The 23442-nt window shown below is 42.3% G+C and overlaps 1 protein-coding gene across 1 annotated transcript in view; it reads right to left on the reverse strand.

The window, feature by feature from the left end:
- cmtm8b (CKLF-like MARVEL transmembrane domain containing 8b) overlaps window positions 1–22902 on the reverse strand; it is a 70090-nt gene extending 47188 nt beyond the window's left edge. Inside the window, exon 1 of the mRNA XM_073054484.1 lies at window positions 22569–22902. Within this exon, the coding sequence (XP_072910585.1) occupies window positions 22569–22697 (129 nt within the window). The 5' untranslated portion in view covers window positions 22698–22902. The remainder of the gene's footprint in view (window positions 1–22568) is intronic.
- Between the last annotated feature and the right edge of the window lie 540 nt (window positions 22903–23442).

Below are 23442 nucleotides of genomic sequence, written 5' to 3' on the forward strand. Positions count from 1 at the left end.
ATATTTCAAAACATTTCAACCCCCCCCCTCACAATTTTTTTAAGTTTGAATCCATCTAAACTGTCTAGATTCTTTTGGTTAGGACAACCCTCAACCAAGGAATTAACCTGCTGAATCTCCTCTGGACCAACAACAGTTAATAGCACTCTTTAATGGTTCATAATGCATTACGCTTTGTCAAATAACTTCCTTCTTTGACTGCCACTCATTAGTTTAAGACTTCCCAAGCTGCTCTTTAGCTTTGTTCATTTCCTACCACTGAGCATCATTTATAAAAGGTCCAGTTCCCAACATTGATTAATACACCATATCAATTACCATACATTTTTAAACATCTGGTGGCTTAATTGTTTGTAGTGCAGTAATGCTTGAGCCTTTGATGGTGCTAGATTGGCAAATTTTCCAGATCATTGGATGTTATCAAATATCACAATAGATTTAACGGTCTTCACACAGTATAATAATCAATGTTCCAGTGAATCTGGGGAGTTTAAAGGGAACAGAGGAACTTAGAGTCCAGCAAATTTATACAGATGAGCAGATAATCAAAATGTTATTAGGTTTTGAAAATTTCCAAAGGAAACCTTCATGTATTCTGCATTCTCCCACCACCCATCCCTATCTGTGATAGGATATTTGGATGGAAATGCCTTTATCCAATAATTATCCTTGGGTGATCTGCACAAGGTAAGTGCAATCTGTTTTTGTAGGTTAGTAGTGAAGATGGGTGATTGCAATCAATGATTCATTAACAAGATAGATACTGGGGAGATACTTCTCTCTGGTTGGAAAGACTAGCAGCAGGGGTCAGGGTCTTACAACAAGGGTGGTGCCATTTTGTATTATGATATGGCTAATTTGTTTTTACTCCAGAATGACTGCATTTGGAATTAACTATCCCAAAATATGCATGAATAGATATTTATAAGTAAAATAATGCCATGAATACTCAGAAAATCAAGAGCAGCTGTAGGCAGAAAAATATTACTAGGTGATGAGTTTTTGTCAGAACTAGCCCGTTTCTATGTAACCTAAAAAGGCTGGTGACTTAAAATTGTTGAATTCAGCGTTGATGCCAGGCCAGAAAATACTGTTCTTCTATGTTGAGCTTTATTAGAAAATTGCAGGAGGGCAAGACAAGTCAGAGTTGAGAAAGATTGGAGAATTTAAAAATCAATGGATTCCAGCATACCTAGAGAACTAAAAGAATGTGGAGATAAAGGCAACACAAACATAAACTTTATTGAATGAAGCAAGCTTGAAGGGGTGAGCTGCCAACTCTTACTCCTGTGTTTCACATTCTTTTTAGGAATCTCAATGCTAAACATATAGTCCTTGAGGAAAACCTTGCTACATAATCAGTTATGTGTACAATTGAAATGAGATATTGTGAACATAATACATTTTTTCCTGAAGCTATAATGAATTAAAATATCATTGTGTGAAAAGTCACCAGCCCAGAATTTGCTGAATCATAATTCTTCTTCAGCTTTCTCTTAAGATGACATATTTCTGCTGTATTTTGGGTGGGGGGGGGGTGGTTCTAAGCTAGCTACTATAATAGCAGCTAATATGGGAAGGCAGAGAGGTAGTTGGTGCACTCTTTTTACCACTTAGGCAGGGCTTCTGTGAACCACTAATTCATACCATTAGGTTCTCAATACCATCCCAAATGCTCCTTTTGCTCTCTGAACAATCATGGGCTAGAGGATATCTTGAACCACTGGAAATGTTGATTTTTCAAGGAAATTTTGAACACAACATCTTTGAATCCTTTTCCCTGATCACCTGGTGATCACCTCCCAACATAGTAAAGATTGCCTATTTGAATGTGGTATTGGGTGTGTGAATGACTTGGCCTGCCAAGTATAGCCGAATGAGGAAGAAATGGGGATACCTACCTGAAATCAATTTTAGTTCATTTATCCTTCCAATGAGCTGAGAGTTTTGTGCTCTGTGATGTCTGCTGTGGGCCTCAGGAGCATATAGTAGGGCAGGGATTATACCTGCCCCATACACCATATATTTTGTGCTAGGTTAGAGGTTTCAATCTTCAAATACCCTCTGTAATAATGTGTTTCCGTGACCCAAAACAGCCAACCCTCTTGGTCAACTGAAAACCAATTCCAGTTGATTAGCCATTGCTCCTATCAGCATCTCAAGTGTTCTTGGGTACACCATTTAAATATTCATGTTTTGGAATGCATTGTTGAGGTTTTGAATTTTTTGCAGTTGTGTGCTTTTATTGAATAAAGGGCTATTTTGACCATGGAGCGGCTGATAATACAGAATCTGAGGCCACAAACCAGGCACGCCCAGGATCCTCTTCAGTTTGCGTATAAGGAGAAGGTGGGAGTGGAGGATGCTATCACGTATTTGCTGCACAAATCACTCTCTCACCTAGATGGGGTCAGTTGTGCTGTGAGGATTACATTCCTTGACTTCTCTAGTGCCTTTAACACCATCCAGCCCAAGATCTTAAGGCACAAACTAACGGAGATGGGAGTAGACTCTCACATGGTGGATTGGATAGTGGACTACTTGACAGATAGACCTCAGTATGTGCGGTTGGGAGACTGTAGGTCTGACACGGTGGTCAGCAGCACAGGGGCGCAGCAGGGAACCGTACTCTCTCCGGTCCTGTTCACCCTGTACACATCAGACTTCCAATATAACTCGGAGTCCTGCCATGTGCAGAAGTTCGCTGATGACACGGACATAGTGGGGTGTGTCAGGAATGGACAGGAGGAGGAGTATAGGAAACTGATACAGTACTTTGTGATATGGTGCAACTCAAACTACCTGCATCTCAATATCACCAAGACCAAGGAGATGGTGGTGGACTTTAGGAGATCTAGGCCTCATATGGAGCCAGTGATCATTAATGGAGAATGTGTGGAGCAGGTTAAGACCTACAAGTATCTGGGAGTACAGTTAGACGAGAAGCTAGACTGGACTGCCAACACAGATGCCTTGTGCAGGAAGGCACAGAGTCGACTGTACTTCCTTAGAAGGTTGGCGTCATTCAATGTCTGTAGTGAGATGCTGAAGATGTTCTATAGGTCAGTTGTGGAGAGCGCCCTCTTCTTTGTGGTGGCGTGTTGGGGAGGAAGCATTAAGAAGAGAGACGCCTCACGTCTTAATAAGCTGGTAAGGAAGGCGGGCTCTGTCGTGGGCAAAGTACTGGAGAGTTTAACATCGGTAGCTGAGCGAAGGGCGCTGAGTAGGCTACGGTCAATTATGGAAAACTCTGAACATCCTCTACATAGCACCATCCAGAGACAGAGAAGCAGTTTCAGCGACAGGTTACTATCGATGCAATGCTCCTCAGACAGGATGAAGAGGTCAATACTCCCCAATGTCATTAGGCTTTACAATTCAACCGCCAGGTCTTAAGAACTTTTTAAAAGCTATTATTAATGCTTTTTGAGATAGTGATTTAGATGCATATCATATTTTTTACTGAGTTAAGTATTGTATGTAATTAGTTTTGCTACAACAAGTGTATGGGACATTGGAAAAAAAGTTGAATTTCCCCATGGGGATGAATAAAGTATCTATCTATCTATTTTAAGTTCCGGCTTTATCCTGTCTCCTGGCTCATCTGTAGGTTAGTGAACACAACAAATTAGTGACGTCATATCTGTGGCAGAATAAGCGCTCTAGAATTAATAAAATCCACCTCCAAAAATCTAAAAAAAAGAGGGTGGTATGGCTTTACCTAACTTTCGCTTATATTACTGGGCAGCTAATATACGTTGTGCTGCCTTCTGGTCTTTCTTCCACAGTCAACCCGAGTGCCCTAACTGGGTGGCAATGGAGTTGAGCTCCACTAAAGAATTATCTATATCTGCACTTCTTGGCTCTGCACTCCCTAGCAGCCTGCCCAGATCAATAGCTAATCCTCTGGTTAGACACACTTTGCGTATTTGGGCTCAGTTCAGGAAATGCTATGGTTTCCAGGGGTTTTCCGTTTCTAGCCCTGTTGCACATAATCACCTTTTTTTTTAACCTACTACGTACAATTCAGCATTCCATGTTTGGTACAGGAAGGGCATTAGACATTTTGAAGATCTCTTCATTGATAATCGCTTCGCTTCTTTTCAGCAGCTCTCCGTTAAGTTCAACCTGCCTAACGCTCACTTTTTCAGATATCTCCAAATCCGACACTTTACTGCTCCTTTAATTCCTAACTTTCCTGAAATGCCTGCGAAAAATGCTATGGACCTATTTCTTTCCATTAATCCACTAGGTAAAGGTTTAATTTCAATTATCCGAGATAAACTAGCAGCCTTACGACGGGCCCCTGTGGATAAAATTAAAATGGCCTGGGAGCAGGATTTAAATATCTCCTTATCCGAGTAGAGCTGGGACTCAGTTCTCAAATCGGTTAACTCAACCTCCCTTTGTGCTCGCCATTGCCTCTTACAGTTTAAGATTGTTCATAGAGCCCATATGTCTAAATCTAAACTATCTCGATTCTACCCTGGCATTAGTCCGCTCTGTGATAAATGCAAGAGGGGCGTGGCCTCTCTCATCCATATGTACTGGTTCTGTCCTAGCTTGGAGAAATTCTGGAAAGATGTCTTCACTACATTATCGGGTATTCTGAATCAGCACCTAGAACCTAACCCCTTAATTGCTCTGTTCGGTTTTTGGGGCGAGACAGATTTATGTCTAGGTCCGACCAAATGCCAAATACTATCCTTTGCCTCTCTCCTGGTGAGACGCTTGATCCTCCTTAGATGGAGAGATGTTGCCCCGCCCACTCATGCGCAATGGCTTAACGACATTATGGCCTGTTTGGACCTCGAAAAAATTCATTATTCAGTTCTTAATTCTGATCTAAAGTTCCATAAGGTCTGGGGACCTTTTATCGAGTACTTTCATAACCTTCTTCTTGACTAGGGTGTTTTTTTTTCTTTTTTTTCTTCTTTTCGGTCCCTTGCTTTCAGCTCCCTTTTTTTTTCTGGTAGTAGGCATTATTATCCTCTGTTACTAAGTGTATTCACAGTCTGGGAGTTTGACTGTCCTGACTTATACTCTTTATACTGTGTGGTGGTTGGTCTGGAGTTGTTGTTGTTTTTTTCTTGTGTTGTGGGGCTTGGGGAGGACACTAAGCTCACTTGTCTTTAATTTAGGTGCTTTTTTGTTAAATTCTCTTCCTTTGTAGCATATTGTTATTGTATGCTTAATCTCGCACTGTATTAATGCTCCCCATTGGGATTTGAGGTTTTTAATTTTGTAAAATGTTTTGAAAAACTAATAAAAAAAATTAAAAAATAAAAAAAAATTAGTGACAAGGTGCTGTATTATATCAACATGGCAATTTCAGTAGAAGACTTGCTCCAAGTCTACAACAACAGCAAGCTCAATTTGAGGTGACCTGGCTGAAGTTAATCGAAACCTTGACCAGCAGGTAATCAGCAAGCCCAAAGTCAGTGTCAAACACTGAACAAAACTCATGTGAGACAGTTGTCGCATCCATTACCAACTTCAAGTTCAATGGCTCTTCAGGAGTTACGTTTGAATCATGGTTCAAATGTTACAAAGGTATATTTTGGGTCAAGGTTGCCAGTAAAGATGACTCCAGGATGACATGCACTTTGCTCTGAAAATTAGGTACTGCTGAACATGAGCGTTCAGTTTCACGAACAGTCATTTCTCTTTTGTTCAAACCATTGCCCAAAACTTGTTAAACACAATGCCGATGACTTAGTCAGATTTACCAAAGTCATCAATAGCGAACGTGAAAAGTTCAAACTGGTTAACATGACTGAATGACAGTTCCAATGTCTGATTTTTATTTGTGGACTTCAAGCACCTTGAAATGCAGACATTTGAAAACGGCTCCTGGCCAGACTTGAACAAGACCCTGATATGACTTTACAAGCTACCACTCAAGAACGTCAGAGTTTGAATCACTTGAAAGATGATTACAACCTGATCAGACAGAACCACATCAATGCAGTTTCTAATTGCCCAGATATCTCCAAAACACAGCTTGTTGAAACTGTGGTGCATAGCATTATGCAAGAAACTGCCAATACAAGAAATACATTTCCAGCAAATGCCAACGCCGTGGTCACAAAACAAAAACAAGCTTTTGCCGTCCTTCTAGGACAATCTAGGCCAGTGATACACAAGGACAAGAAGTTTCAAAAGCTATTAAGATCTACAAGGAGTTTAATGGCCACGTTCAAAGTTGACTTCACTCCCAGGAGATGGTACGTTGGTCAAGATTACAGCATCAGACATCCCCATTATCTCCAAATGCAAGTGCCAGGCACTTGGATCACCAGCAGTCAAATCAACTCATCACTCCACCTGCTGAAAAGTAACACACACCAAGTCAACAATAAGTGTTACCTAGCAGACCTGCCAGATCTGAACATCCTTCACATTGACTGGGTAGACAAGCTTGATATCTGAAGCATCCCTGATAAGGTCTGTACGAAGACATTAGCACAGTGATGTCAAACGCAAGGCCCGCGGGCCATATCCGGCCCGGCGTACAATTATATCCAGCCCGCAAGATCATTTTAGATAGATCTATTATTTTAATTATTAATGGCCCGGCGATGTGAAGCCTATGATTGTAAGTTAATACCAATCATAAAAATAATGCTTGCTCAGCAGTCTTCTTCATAAGAAACGGAATTTGTGAAGTGAAACACTTTGTAGTTATAGCAGAGACTGAGACACATGAGAGCAGGCTGAAAAAACGGAGGCAATGAAAGCTGCGTTCGCACGCGCCCGACTGATCCGGCCCGCATGAAGCTGCATTTTGCCCAATCCGGCCCGTGACCTAAAATGAGTTTGACACCCCTGCATTAGCATTTCAAATCATGTCAGCCAATGCCATCTCACCATCAGTATGTGAGACCACATAATAACAACTGCAACAGGACAATGCAGCAGGGTTTCAGAAAGGTTGGTATGCTGCAAGCAGAACTCCATCTTCATCCAGACACAAAGCCAGTCTTCTATTCCAAAAGACCAGTCCAATATGGAGCCTAACCAATTGTTAAGCAAGAGCTAGATCACCTGCAACAAGCCCTGTGATTAAAATTGTCAACTACTCTCGTTGGGCAGCTCCAATAATCATCATCAAAAAAGACAATGATACAGTGAGGCTGTTACAAAGTCCTCAGCTCTCTGAATGTGGCTCTGGAGACACACCTGTACCCATTACTGGCACTGGCAGGTCTCTTCACAAATTTGAATGGTGGTCACTACTTTGTGAAGTTGGACATGGCTGAAGCCTACCTTTAGGTAGAAGTGGAAAATTCACAGGAGCTTCTCACCATTATGATGCATAAGGGGTTTTTTTCCTTCCTCCATCTGCCTTTTGGGGTAAAGCCTGTTCCTTCAATTTTCCAACAGCAATTTTCAGTGCTGAATGGTATTGGCGGTGTTGCCACTTACCTCGATGACGTCATTGTGAAGGACATGGATCTGACAGAACTATGCCAATGCCCGGACCACGTTTTGTACAAACTACAAGACTTTGGATTGTAACTTCAGACAAAAATCTGCAGTCTTCTGCTGTCTTCAATCAAGTATCTGGGATTCATTATAGATGAGGATGGTTAGCACCCAGATGCTGAAAAACATCAGTGCTATCTTAAAGATAGATGTCAGCACTTTACGATAATCTTTGGGCATGATCAGTCATTATGCAGCATTTCCCCCTGCAATGCACCGGCTGATGGGGCCGCTCAAAGCCCTGCTCAACAAGGGTACCATGTGGAAATGATCAAGAGTCTTTTGATCAGAGTATGTAGTCAACCGACTTTCTCTTTACGCATTTCAACCCAGACTTGCCATTTGGATGCATCCAACTACAAGTTGGGAGGTGTCACATCCAAATCTTCCTGGATTTCTAAAAGCTGTCATGCAGGCTGCCAGTTCCTCAGCAGGAAGGAACTACAGATAAATCAAGAAGAAAGCCTTGGGAATCATCTTTGCTGTGAAGAAATTCCACAAGATGCTTTATGGCAGACACTTAACTCTCCTTACAGATCACAAGCCACTGTTGTCGATCTTTGGAAATAAGAAAAGCATCCCAGTTTGTACAACTAACCATCTGCAAAGGTGGGCAATTGCATTATTAGCTAATGATTTAGAAATCAAGTACACATCAACCCAGGAACTTGTTAAGACAGGTCTCCAGTCTCCAGACTTATGAATCAACAGGTTACTGAAAATGAAGAGAGTGGTGGCTGCAATTTCAATGGATTGCCAAGTCCAGAGGGCTGTATTGGATGCTGCTAAAAGTCTTCCTGTCATGGTTGACAAGATCAGAGCAGATACTGTTTCAGTTTATCTCCAGATACCTAGATGACAGATGGCCAGTCAAGGTCGAGGAAAATGTCACACCATTTTACAGACATCATACATCGCTCTAAACTGTGGACTCCTGCTTAACGCTTGGAGACGGAATAGTGATTCCAAAAGTACTGAAACAATTCCATTGTGGTCAGTCGAATGAAAGCCCTGGCAAGAAGCTTTGTGTATTCGCCAGGCACGTGTGTATGCAAGCAGTGGGCTCAGTGCTCTATGGTAGCAAAAGATCCAAGTAGAGCCTATACACAACCGTGGCACCAGGCTACCAGACCTTAGAGTCGAGTACATATTGACTTTTGAGCACAGAAGTCAATTGAGTACAACTGAATCAGCAGGTGTACCTACCTTGTCCTGGTTGATACCTACTCCGAACGGCCAGAAACATTATCCATGAAGTCAACAAGACAGAGGCCACCATTCAACAGCTGCTGCAGATTTTTAGCCACTTTGGGATTACAGAAACACTTGTTTCTGACAACGGCCCTCAATTCAGTTCACAGCAGTTTGCTGCTTTCTGCCAGAAGAGTGGAATAATCCACATCCGAGTCACTCCCATATTATCTACAGTCCAAAGGCCAAGCAGAGGGGGTTGTGGATACCTTCAAACAGCCACTTCTGAAATCAAGAGGGGAAGGAGCATCGGCCAAGTCTCTCAACATATTTTTGCTGATAGGTCAAATTATTCCACATCCAGGCCTCAGGGGGAGTGGGGGATGTCTCCAGCTGAAGCATTTTTTTGGAGAATACTACACAGTGTTGGATGCAATGCTGCCACAGCGTCCAATATCTGAGACAGCAGATGGTCAGGTGTGTAAAGGCAGCCACAGACCTTGGTCGACAGGTGAAGTCATTCAAGCCTAGAACTGCAGTGTGGATCAAACAGTACCCGCGAAGGGGATATACTCCTGGGTACCAGGTCAGATTGTCAAATGAATGGGGAAAGTGCTCTATGAAGTTAATTTAGATAGACATTGCTGATGTCATCATTTCAGCCAGTTTGTTGTGAAGATCATCAAACACAGAGCTAAACAATCCCCTCCTGGAAGCGTTCAATTTACCCCTCCAAACCAACCACCAGTGCCAACACAGCCACAAGCAACCTCACAACGAGGAAGTGACAGCCTGCAACCACTAAGAAGGACTATTCACCAGCAGAAATCAACCATCAGTTCAAATCTTACAGGTAATCATCTTCAAGAGGGAGATATTACGGTAATGCATATTGGTCAACTGACAACCAATCCCAGGATGACTTCCAGTAATTGATCATTGTTCCTATCAACATCTTGAACATTCTTAGTTTAACTATTTAAACAGTCGTGCTTTGGGATGTACTGTCAAGGTTTTGAGATTCTTGTAGTTGCATGGTTTTATTGAATAATGGGGTATATTGAGTTCCAGCTTTGTCCCATCTCCTGGCTTTGAGTCTCATCGGTAGTAATAGAAGACCAAACACAACAAAATGCATAGATATTGGGCTGGATTGATCAAACCATTTACCAAGTAATTGCTGATATTAACCTTCTTGCCAGGCAGGAGGAGATTTGACTGGTAGAGTCACACACATCTCAATTTTCCACTTGCTACACTGCTGAGAGAGCAGGAATCTTCTGGTCTTTACTTATTGGCAGATGTCCACTGGTTCTGACCTAGATGCTACTGATATTTTTTAGGAATATCTGAACTGCAGAGTGTTGAAAAGCCTTGCTTTAAGACCGAACACACAGGAGACTGCAGATGCTGGAATCTGGAGCAACAAACAATCTGCTGAAGGAACTCAGTAGGTCAAGAGCATCTGTGGAAGGAAGGGAATTGTCAATGTTTTGTGTCAAGACTTTGCAACAGAATTGAGAGTAAAGAGAGGAGAAGCTTAAGACTGCTAGACTACAACTCCTATCATTTTATAATATTTCCTTGTAATATTCCATTTCTATTCTACTTCATATAATGCAGTGATTTTACTACTGCTAACTGCTGGATCAAAGCAAAAATACTCCTGTGGCTTTGGGACAACTGCAGCGTACAGCTAGCCAAGATTATGGAGGCCTCTTGGTTAGTCCCAGTACATTAATCATCACTGTGGCTGCAGCTTAATTCTATAATAACTTTGAGCACAAACCTGAAGTGTGCTCTTTTTGTTGTTAACATTGAACAAATATCCTTTGCTACAACCGCATTGCATTCCAACATAAATTTTCAGACACTATCAAATTGTTGGTCAAATTACACGTGTAGCCAACGTACACAGTGAGCATATACTGAGTTATTAATCATTTTGATATTTCAGGGGAAAGTTGAAAACCATGCATGTTGCAGGCTGGAAATCCTGAGCAGCGCCACCATTTCAACATGCTTCAAGGCCGCCACCATCGTCTCCGTGCTGAAGAAGTCTTCAGTGTCCTGCCTAAATGACTACCATCCCGTTGCACTCACATCCATCATCATGAAGTGTTTCGAGAGGCTCGCCATGAGGCATATCAAGACCCCGCTGCCCCCCTCACTGGACCCCTGCAGTTTGTGTACCATCCCAACCGCTCAACAGATGCCACCGCCCTCCACCTGGCCCTACCCCACTTGGACAAAAAAAGACACATACGTTCGGATGCTGTTCATGGACTTCAGTTCAGCATTCAACACAACCATCCTTCAAAAACTGATTGGAAAGCTGAGCCTACTGGGCCTGAACACCTCCCTCTGCAACTGGATCCTAGACTTCCTGACTGGGAGACCTCAGTCAGTCCGGATCGGGAGCAGCATCTCCAACACCATCACTCTGAGCACGGGGGCTCCCCAGGGTTGTGGGCTCAGTCCACTGCTGTTCACTCTGCTGACCCACGACTGTGCTGCAACACACAGCTCGAACCATATCATCAAGTTCACCGATGACACGACCGTGGTGGGTCTCATCAGCAAGAACGACGAGTCAGCTTACAGAGAGGAGGTGCAGCGGCTAACGGACTGGTGCAGAGCCAACAACCTGTCTCTGAATATGAACAAAATCAAAGAGATTGTTAAGAGCACCAAATTTCTTGCTGTTCATCTGGCAGAGAACCTCACCTGGACCCTCAACACCAGCTCCATTGCAAAGAAAGCCCAGCAGCGTCTCTACTTTCTGCAAAGGCTGAGGAAAGTGCATCTCCCACCCGCCATCCTCATCACATTCTACAGGGGTTGTATCGAGAGCATCCTGAGCAGCTGCATCACTGCCTGGTTCGGAAATTGTACCATCTCGGATCGCAAGACCCTGCCGCAGATAGTGAGGTCAGCTGAGAAGATCATTGGGGTCTCTCTTCCCGCTATCACGGACATTTACGCTACACGCTGCATCCGCAAAGCAAACAGCATTATGAAGGACCCCACGCACCCCTCATACAAATTATTCTCCCTCCTGCCGTCTGGGAAAAGGCACCAAAGCATTCGGGCTCTCACGACCAGACTATGTAACAGTTTCTTCTCCCAAGCTATCAGACTCCTCAATACCCAGGGAATGGACTGACACCTTACTGCCCTATTGTCCTGTTTATTATTTATTGTAATACCTGCACTGTTTTGTGCACTTTATGCAGTCCTGGGTAGGTCTGTAGTCTAGAGTAGTTTTTTTTCCTGTGTTGTTTTTTTATGTACCGTAGATGTTGGATTATAAGCCGCTACTTTTTTCCCACGCTTTGAACAGCTTTGAACACTGCGGCCTTTACTACGGTGCGGCTAATGCATGATTTTTTTTCATGCCGCCAAAAACATTTTGCCTCGTAACAGTAGACCAATAAAATTGATGAGTAGTTCACAGAGGTCCAATGAAATTGTACGATAAATCAAGCGCACTTTCACAATTAAATTATTGTAAATCAGTCATTTGTACTCACCCTCATCAACATGGAAAACACTCGAAGAAAAGCATTGTGCTGCCTTTATGGCAGTTATTTAGTTTATAATATTTTCGCTTAGTAATTCATTTGTTAGTATTTTCTAGTTAAAGTTAGAAGTGTTTTAAGTACCCGGTATATTTGTTTTCTGTACTACATCCCGGGATGCTATGACGTCACATCTGGTTTCGCCGCGTCTTGTGGGAAATACCGGTTTGCGATAAACGGGAAGGTGGGAGGCGAGCGGCATTAGACCCGAGCGAAAATGCAGCTTTTAAGTTAAAGGCGATCAATAACTTTTACTGGTAGGCTGCAGTATATATATTTTTTACCAGTCGTTAGGAGATATTGGAATGTTGTTCGTGCACTGTTCAGTAAAAAAGTATACGCAACGTAATTTGTGTGTTACCGATACGTATGTATATTTAAAAGTAGCCGCGTTACAGGCACGGTTCGAAAAAAAAGCATTTGCAATATGTATTTGTTTATGTTACCATATGGATTTAAATTAAAAGTTAAAAAATCCTCACGTGTAATATCTTTCTGTGTAAATATCTCATATTACAACGTGGGACACCTGCGGCCTAAAATCCGGTGCGGCTTGTACAAGTACAAAATTGATTTTCTTTCTAAAATTAGAGCCAGCGGCTTTTAATCAGGTGCGCTCTGTAGTGCGAAATCTACGGTAGTTCAGTCTAGTTTTTGTCATGGTACTGAAAACCATGGTACTGCAAAAACATTGTCTCATTTTTACTATGTACTGTACCAGCAGTTATGGTCGAAATGACAATAAAAAAGTGACTTGACTTAGATAGCAAGAGGGAAGGACAGAAGTCAAGCTCATGAGCCGTCAGAGAGATGAGACAATATGCCCAACACAGAAATAAGTGTAAGTTATTTCGTCCTTTGGATCGGTGCTGCCATTCATCAAGAATTTACATGGCTTTACATTTATCTCAGCACAATTCTCTGGCACTACTCCCACATACCTTAATATCTAGAAATCCATCAATCTTTTTAAATGAATTTGACTGACTAGCTTCCATCCTCTAGGGTAAAAAAAATTCTAATGATTCTTTGTGTGAAGAAATTTCTTTTCCTCTCAGCACTAATTGGCCCGTTACATATTCTGAGAGTGACTCCTGGTTCTAAACATCAGCCAGAGAAATGTTCCTCGTGTATCCTACTCATTGATAAATACTGTGAGAATGAATTGAAACTAACTCTAGGTTTAATCTACTTAACCTCTCTTCAGAGGAAAGAGCTACCACTCCTGGAAGAGTGCAGAATGAAAATGATCAACACACGGACAAGATTATTTACAGGAGATAAACATTCCAGTGCCGACAATTCTGCAAGTACAAGGAAGATTTGGTGAGGCCAAATTTGGAGTATTGTGTACAGTTCTGGTCACCGAATTATAGCAAAGATGTCAACAAAATAGAGAGTATAGAGGAGATTTACTAGAATGTTACCTGGGTTTCAGCACCTAAGTTACAGAGAAAGGTTGAACAAGTTAGGTCTTTATTCTTTGGAGCGTAGAAGGTTGAGGGGGGAACTTGACAGGAATGGAGGGTTATGGGCTGAGTGCAGGTAGGTGGGACTAGGTGAGAGTAAGCATTCGGCACGGACTAGAAGGGCTGAGATGGCCTGTTTCCGTGCTGTAATTGTTATATGGTTAAAAGAGACTGTGCTCCAGAAGTTATGAATAGACTGTCAATGGCCTCAACAGAAGCTGGGATTTCTCTGGCTTCAAGCTCTGCTTTAGATGATCTGGATAACAGGAACTGATACATTAGGCTGCTGTTCATCAACTACAGCTCAGTGTTCAACACAATCATCCCATCCAAAATCATCACCAGGCTTCAGAAACCAGGCCTCTGTACCTCGTCTAAGCAAGTTGATACTCGACTTCCTCACTGGTAGAGTCAGTCAGTGAGAACAGGTAACATCATCTCCTCACACCATCAACCCAGGTGCATCTCAAGGCTGAGAGCTTAGTTCCTGCTCTACCCTCTATAGACACAAGTGTGTGTGTGGCTAAGAACAGGTCCAATAACAAATGCAAAATCACCAGTGAGATCACTATTGTTGAAAGAGTCGTAGGTACAGAGGAGTCAGCATATAGGAGCAAGATAGGACACCCATTTTGAGTGGCCCTACAACAAACACCTCTCAAATGCTAGTAAAATGAACAAGCTCAGGAAGGGAAAGTAGGGCAACTATGTGCCAGTCTGCATTGGTGGAAAGAGTCAGCAGCTTTAAATTTGTTAACACGTCAGATGATTTGTCCTGGGCCCAGCACATTGATGCAATTACAAGGAAGTTTGGCTTGTCAACAAACATTTCAATAAACTTCTACAGATGTACTGTTAAAAGTATTATGATTGCATAATGGTCTGGTACACCAATTTGAATCTGCAGGAATGTACGAAGCTCAGAGAGTAGAGGACGCAGTACAACACATCACAGCCACCATCAGTAGTATCTACAGGAGGCACCACCTTCCAGTGTCTATAATTGTGCAAGTACAAACAGGAGTTTGTGCTCCTGAAATTGTGAATAGACTGTCAATAGCCTCAACAGAAGTTGGGCTCTCTCTACTCCCTGCTTTGGACCCTCTGGACAACAGGAACTGATACATTAGGCTGCTATTCATCAACTACAGCTCAGTGTTCAACACAATCATCCCATCCAAAATTATCGCCAGGCTTCAGGAACCAGGCCCTGTACCTCGTCTAAGCAAATGGATACTCAACTTCCTCACTGGCAGAGTTAGTGAGGCCCTGCCATCTCTGTGCAGCTGCCGTTGGGTAGGGAGCACAAAAGCCTGAAGTCCCACACCACCAGCTTTTAATTCTGTTCTTTCATGTAAACAAACATGTATAATCTATGATTAATTGATGCTGTTCTTGTGAATGCTGCTGCAAGGAAGTTTTACGTTGTACCTGCAAGTGTTGTTGTGCATATGACAATATACTCAACTTTGACTATATTAGCACAGCCTATGAGCTGGAACTTGGACAGGACTTATTCAGGTACTTCACACAAACAAAATGTATTTAAAGAAAAGGTTCCACAAACTATAGAAAGGGAACTCAGTGAAACACACACAAAATGCTGGAGGAACTCAGTATGATTAAGAGAACAACAATGAAAGAACAGTGTCTGATAACAGCTCAGGCAATATGGCAATAATTTCCATTCTGTAAGGGGATGTTACATAAACTACCTGGGTGGATCATTTAGAAAATGCTATGACTTGAAACAAGCTTTATCACCCAACCCACAAACTACTCCAATTCACCCAACTATCACATTTGCTCTTTGTATCTTGACAGAAAGCCAGAAGGCCACCACGCTCCCCCCACCCACCACGCTCTGCCCCCCCCCCCCCCCCACATTGCAATGTAGAGTAAAGCAGCACCGGACCTGCCTGCCCACTCTAGAACTAAGTAACACTGAGGAACCAGGTTATCCATTTCTTCATGAAGTCTCCTCATATCCTCCTCACACTCCCAAACAGATTAGCTTCATCAGCAGACTTGGAAATATGGTTTTAACTCCTCTCAGCCAAATCATTGATATAGACTGTAAATAGCTGGAACTAAAGCACTGATCCCTGCAGCTCTTCACCAGTCGCAACTTGTCAGACTGAGAAGAATCCGATTAGTCTCACTCTTTGCTTTCTGTCCAACAGCCAATTCTCAATAGAGATGAGTACTTTAATCCTCAATTCCATGTGCTCTAACCTGTTAGCTAATCTCCTATGTAAAACCGTTTCCATTCTAATAGTCACATCTTCAAAGAACTCTAACAAACACAATCCCTTCGTAAATCTATTTCGACTGAGCAATTCTATTATTCTTTTCAAGGTGGAGAACAATAATCCCACCACCTTTCTTACCTTTCCCTTACCACACCATAGAATCTGCTCAGTGCTGGGAACCTGGAGACTAGAATGTCAAGGGAAAATGTACAGCTTGATAGAGAAAAAGGAATCAAATCATAGATCCAGAGCACTGAAATGGGTGTGTCTTTCAGGTACATATATAGAAAGTGTAGGGGGTTGCTTATAAAACTAAAGAGGAAAGAGCTGGCATAAAGGAAGTCCTATGGCATTTTATAAGAATATTAAGAGCAAGGAAAAAGTGGGACTCTTGGAGACCAAAGGGGCAATGCATGCATGGAACCAGAGCATGCAGGTAAGGCCTCATAGGATTACTCCTCATTCACATTCACTGACTAAACAGATATTGTAGCTGGAGATGTCAGCAAAGAATGCAATTACAGAGCATGTTAAGATTAAAACAGGAGATATCTGATGTCTTATTGGGCTGGATAAATCCCAGGGCCTGATGCATTCCAGACTGCTATGGAAGGCAAGGGAGAAAATTGTTGGGCCCTCTCAGAGATACTTAAATCATCACTGGCTGCAGGTGAAGTACCAAATGACCAGAAATGAGGGATGGCATTTATCTACAATTAGATCGATCAGATAGCATGTCTTTGTTGGTGAAAGACTGAGGGTTTTTTTTTGAGGAAATAGAGTGAGTGTACTGTGGGCAGCGCAGTTGACAAGATTTGCTTTGAACTTAGTAAAAACTCTGACAAGGTCTCACATGGAAGCTGATCCAAAAGGCTAGAGCCCATGAGATCTATTACAAGTGGTAAACTGGATCTAAAACTGGCTTGATAATATGAGACAGAGGATGATGTTGGAGGGTGTTTTTTTTTAATGACTGTAAGCCTATTGCCAGAGGTATCCCGCAGGGATTTTTACTAGGACCATTATTTATACAGAGAGAAGGACTCAGGAGTATAATAGGTTAGTTTGATGATGGCACAAAAATTGGTGGCATAGTTGACAGCAAGAAAAGTCATCTTTGGATACAGAATTATATTGATCACCTGGTAAATTGGACAGGGCAATGGGTTAATGAATCTAATCTTATTAATTGTGAGGTGGAGCAGTTTGGAAGATCAAACAACGGTAGCACAAATATCATGAGCACATTATTACAGAATATTGAAGAACAAAGACACTTTATATAAAGTGCCAAAGATCCTTGAAAGTACACATAGTTGTAGACAGGGTGGTGCAGGATACTTGCCTTCATTACCAAAGTGGAGTATAAGAGAAGACTTAGGTTAGGCCACAGCTGGAAAGTTGTGACTGGACAGCAGACGATACACAGGAGATACAACGGGATGTGGTTTGGAATGAAATGATTCAGCTATAAGGAGAGACTTGTTTTCTCTGGAGCAGAGGATGTTAGTAGATGAAACCACTTAACTGAACCTTTCTCTAAGGCAGAGGGAATAGGCTTTAAGAAGCAAGAAAGAGGATCGGTGGAAGAATTCCACCCAGTGAATGATTCTAATCTGCAGCACACCATATAAAGTGGTGATGGAAGCAGTATTCTCACATTTACAAAGCATCTGAACGAGCACTTGATTTGACCAGTTATTGTTATTAAGGATCTAGCACTGGTAAATGGATTACTAGAGCTCGGCACATGCTGATTAGCATAGATGTGGTGGGTTGAAAAACTTTAATCTCTGCTGTACAATCTGATGCTAACTCACAGGATTCTGAGAAATACATATAATATCTGAGAAAACATGTCAAAGGTGACAATTTAATAGTGCACTCGTCCTTTAAATTGTTGTTGATATTTATACACAATATCAACCCTGTGGATACTAGCAAGATAATTATATAGTATCAGTAGTGAGTTCCACTTCTGAGTTGAAGAGCACTCCAATCCTTTTGTTTAAACCCACCCTATTCCCCAACTTTAAGGCATCACCAGTTCATTCTCAGTGCATGGTCATTGCTTACATTTCAAATAAGCCCCACAGCTGCAGTGTTCTTTTCAAACAAATGACGCACTTTTTATGATTCACTACAACCATAACAATTAGCACACTATAAATAAGACAACTCCCTGGGGATGCATTTTCTGATAAAGGTTTTTGTCAAATCTAACACTAGTAATAAACGTGAGGAAGTCTGCTTCATTTCTTTGTGCATAGTCATACAAATATTGCCCAGTCTTGAATATCAACGATTAGGACTTCAATGAGATAATTTTCAGCAATAGGTATTTCAAGTATTTTCATTTGGAATGAAAAATGATAATGAGGTTTGTAAAGAAAGCACTTACAACATGTGGATCCTATTTGCTGAATTGATAAATCTTCATCTACACTATAAATTTCTTCAAAAACTCAATCTTTTAGGCAGATTTGTGTAATTTTTTTTAACTTTGATTTACCTTCTCTAAGCTGTTTCTTTATTCCTCTCCACCCAAAACCACTGACTCTGCTACATTAGGGTCATGCAGCATTGTAGTTAAAATAGTACTCAGAGATTTGGACCATTGCTTGGAAGGCACAGCTTAAATCCCACCACAACAACTGGGGTATTTAAATAGAAAAAGTAATGAATACATGTCAGAATATTAGTAAAGGTGACTATAAAGCCCCAGCATAGTCACTAAAACCCATCTGGTTCATTAATGTCATACATTTGTGATGGAATCTGCCATCCTTACAGGATCTAGCCTATGTGGTAGTGGACAAGGCACTAGAGATCTGGAGTCTCAACTGCCCTGTAAGGCAGCTCGTTATGTATCAGAAGAAGAAGGAAGCTCTTAACTCCAAATGGAATCATTGGAACGCTGCCGTGACAGTGTTTTTTTTAAAGCAGGCTTTCTTGTTTTTACAAGGCCGAGTTGCTAGCTCGACGCTCAACCCAGCACAGATGGAAAGCGTGGGAAGGAGCCGGCTGGATTCAAACTCGGGAGCCTTTGCTCCGAAGTCCGGCGCTCGTTATATATCCGTCAGGGGCAATTTCTGCCCGATGGAGCCCTCATCTGAAAATGATTCCATTCTACTGGTATCAGTATACCAAAGACACATTTCTTGTGCTTTTTCACTGCACTGTTAGAAAATGAGTATTGATGAATACTTATGGCAAATATTGGCTGGCCCAGGTAATCATTTAATAAGCATTTCTAATTGCACAGTTATGAACAGATGGTGAACGTTCCAAAATAGCCCGCTCCCTTTATCGCCCAAAATGATATTGAAAAAGCTTTAGCAAGTGCACGTGGGTGTACAGCACACTTTCTGCTCTTCAACTGCAGACCTATGGTAAACAAAATGTGGATCTGGCATCAAATAAAATAAACTCCTTCGTCCTCAATCATAACAAGAAAAGCTTCAACGGGCTTACATGCATCTGGATGAGCCTGGCAGCACTGTGAGAATCACGTTCTTTGACTTCTCCAGTGCTTTTAACACCATACAACCTGCTTTACTAGGGAGTAAGCTCACAAGATGCAGGTGGACACTCCACTAGTGTCCCAAATTACAGACTACATATCCAGATGGCCACAGTATGTGAGATTACAGAGCTGTGCACCAGATACTGTGGTTAGCAGCACAGGGGCACCTCAGGGGAATGTCCTGTGCCCCCTCCTGTTCACCGTCTACACCTTAGACTTCAGATGCAACTCGGAGGCCAGCCACCTGCAGAAGTTTTCTAACGATTCGGCAGTTGTGGGCTGTGTCAGCCGGGGTCAAGAGGCTGAGCACACAAGAGTGGTGGACAACCTTGTTGAGTGGTGTGGGCTGAATCATCTGCAGCTCGACATCACTAAGACAAAGGGGTTGATGGTGGACTTCAGGAAGGTGAAAACATCTCCATCAAGAGAACCGATGTGGAAGTCATCCTGACTACAAATTCCTGGGAACTCACGTGGACAATAAACTGGACTGGACTAAAAAACAGGGGCCCTGTACAAGAAGGGACAGGGCTGACTGTTCTTCCCGAGGAAGCTCCAAACATTCAACGTCTGCAGCACTACGCTGCAGATATTCTACGACTCAGTGGTGGCCTGCATTCTATTCTACACTGTAGTCTCCGGGACAGCAGGGACAGAGCAGATAATGCCAAAAAGATCGATAAGCTTAATGGTTCTGGTCTGGGGGTGGAACTGGATTCCCTGGTGGTTGTGTCTGAGAGGAGGATGCTGAGATGCTATGGAGCATTATGGACAATCCCTCTCACCCCCTCCATGACAAACAGGGGAGCCCCTTTAGTAATAGACTGATTCCACTGAGACGCAGCACTGAGCGCCACAGGAGACCCTTTCTCCCTGTGGCTATAAGACTCTACAAATCCTCCTCCTTAAGAATATAAGTATATGGCTTCATTGCACATCAGTATTTTGCACTATTAATTTTTAATGCACATTTTTGCATTCTTTTTCAAACCTTAACGGTTTCATTGAGTGTATATATTTCTGACTCAGCAACCTTGCACAATAATTTCCTTTGGGATTAAAAAAAAGATTTATCTTATTAAATATTGTTCAACTTCACTAATGTATGCAACTGGAGAGTACCGTATCATTGACTTATATACCGTAGATCATGGTAGGCCTTTGGAGAGTCAGGATTCCAACATTGAAGGCTTCCCGCTCCCAGGTCACATTAGCTTCAGTAAGAGACAGCTGAACAAGTATGCAGGTAGTGTGGTGGTGCTGGAGAGGGAGGGAGAAGGTGGAATGAGAGTCAAGAGTTAGAAGTTGTGTAATGATGTTCAGCTCCCTGGAAGGGCTGGAACCTGCTCAAGGAGCCTCCCGTGCACATATTAGTGAACAGGTATATGCAAGGACGACACTCAATTTCACCTGCGATTCTCTAAATGAGCATTACTGAGTGAAGAATGTACGTAATTACACATGGATTCTATGTGCCATTCTGCACAAGTGCCATCTATGCCATTTCCAGAGGGGTGCAATTCAATCCATCAACCAGTATAATTACATTCCAGTTCATCACTTTTCATAGATATGGGGCTGAAAATAGCAGGATTAATGGCACTTCTTCCAAACAGAGGAGCATTTTCAATTGCTTTCCCCTTATTTAATGACACAGCAGTTTCTCTTCACTTTTAACAGCAAAACAAACCATCAGAGAGTGGGATATAATTGTGTCTATTTACCATGGAGGATCAAAATCTATGCCTGATCCAATGGTTCACAGTATGTCAAACACAAATTATGTCAAAGCTTACAGCAAAACTGCCTGTTACACGAGAGGGAGGGGAGAGAGGGAGGGGAGAACCAAACATCAATCCTAGCAAGATTGACCAATGTCTGCACCATCGCTTATAGGCTGCTGATGGTTAAAAGCAGGACCACCATAATTATAACAAATTAAAATAAGATCTGACACCTTCCTTTATTTTCTACTTTCTTACCAGGTCTTTACCAATTTGACCATCCATAAAGATCACCATCTGCTCATTATTTCTGTCCTTTTAAGTATCTGCCTGCTTTCTCTCAGTTTTTTTGCCAACATCAATCAAACCAGCAGTATTCTTGGGCATTGTCTGTCCTCTCTTCAAGTGAGTAATCATTAATCATTAATCCACCACAATTTAAATTACCCCTCCCTGGCCACGTAAATACTTCTGCCTGGTTTCTACATTGAGCTCATGTGCAGTGTGCCGGATATCCCTGATACACAAATGCAATTCAGTTCAGTAGGCTGTGTTGCAAAGTATTATTTTAAACTCCAGCAACTTTCGAACGGATCGTTTTTTTTAAAAAAAATTAGCAAATATAAGGTTTATTAAAGAGAAACCAGTGTTCAAATTTGTGAATTGGTGAAACAACATTAAAACATCTTTGAAAGTGCAATGAGTCTGTGACCTGGTTTGTGATTCTCAGTAATATATTTTTAAAAAACCTTAACGCATGTGTGCATAGTTTTTGGAATCATCCTCATTACAAATTCGTAGGACTATTTTTGCATGTCCTGGGAATGGGAACTGCTGAGAAAATTGTCATGTTAATTGGCCTCTCCCGTCGGTGTGATGCGGCGCCAAAAGATATCAGCATTCCAGATTAGATTGGACAAATGAAGGAAGTCACACCAAAACCGTAAAAACAAAGATAATTAGAACAATGTGAAACTGGCATAAACGGAGTCGTGTGACTGAAGTGTTATCACTGACTCTATTAGAAAGGTAGGAACGGGTATATATCTCTCAAAATGGTGGGGGGGGGGGTGAGAAGAAAGAGCTAAAGTGGAGGCTTGGTTATTCTACAAGACTGGTCCAATTATCCCCAAACACGGTTCAAATCTACGACTCTCGATTTCCAATCACCATATGGAATTGAATGAGATAAATTTACATTTATCACCAACTATAAAGCACGACAGGTCAAAGGAAACCAGAAGATTTAGTCCTTTTAAATTCTGCCCAGCTCGTTTCAAAGGGATTTCTCCCAGCCGGAACGCAAAGTAAACTCTTCCCAGAGCGCCGTCACTTACAATCTCGGCGATCATGAGCAGCCCGGGAAAGGTCTTGAGGAAAGCCCGGTCGCAGCTCCTGGCCGTCGAGCCGAACGACGAGGTGTAGGTGCTGCTCGTTGTGCTGATGGTCCGGGGGCGATCTTCCATCTTTGAAACGACACGGCGCTAACTTTGGAAACTTTGCCCGTGTATCACTAGGGATTGGAGCCGGGCGCCGAAGTCAAAGCTGCGGGAAGTCCATGGTATTGAACCTCGGAGTCCCCGCGACAATGCGGCAGCGGACAGCCGGCGGGCCGCACTGCCCCAGGTGGCTGAGATAACGTCAGGTAAACTCATTCACCGACGTCTCTACACGCCCCTCCGCAAATGCTAACATTGCTCATCACTTTTTAAAGATACAGTCTGGCGAATTTCTGTTCAGCTTTCACATTTTATATTAACCCCCTCAGCAGCGATTCTTTTATTGTTCGTTCTGTATGCGACTATATACCATTTTACACAATCCTCCGGCGTGACCTAGAAATTATGTTCCTGCTTTCTCAGGGAAAATCTACCTTTAGGTGCCACAGTCAAAATTATGAAAAACATGACGGATATACATAAAAGGTCTTTCTCGCGGGATAGGGTGTCTAAAACTAGAGGGCATAGATTTGAGAAAGAAAATATGGCGAAAGAGACCTGAAAGGGCAACTTTTTCACAGAGAGGACGGTGGGTATGTGAAATGAGCCGCCAAAGGAAGCTGTAGTAGTAGATACAATCTCAGAATTTAAAAGACATTTTGACACGTACATAGATGGAAAAAGGTCGAGTGGAATTTGGGTCAAATGCAGGCAAATAGGACTAGCTCAGACATGCACCTTGGTTGGCATGCACGAGCAGGGCTGAAGGGTC

Source organism: Hemitrygon akajei, chromosome 8 (genome assembly GCF_048418815.1).
Source record: "Hemitrygon akajei chromosome 8, sHemAka1.3, whole genome shotgun sequence".
Classification (NCBI taxonomy): Eukaryota; Metazoa; Chordata; class Chondrichthyes; order Myliobatiformes; family Dasyatidae; genus Hemitrygon; species Hemitrygon akajei.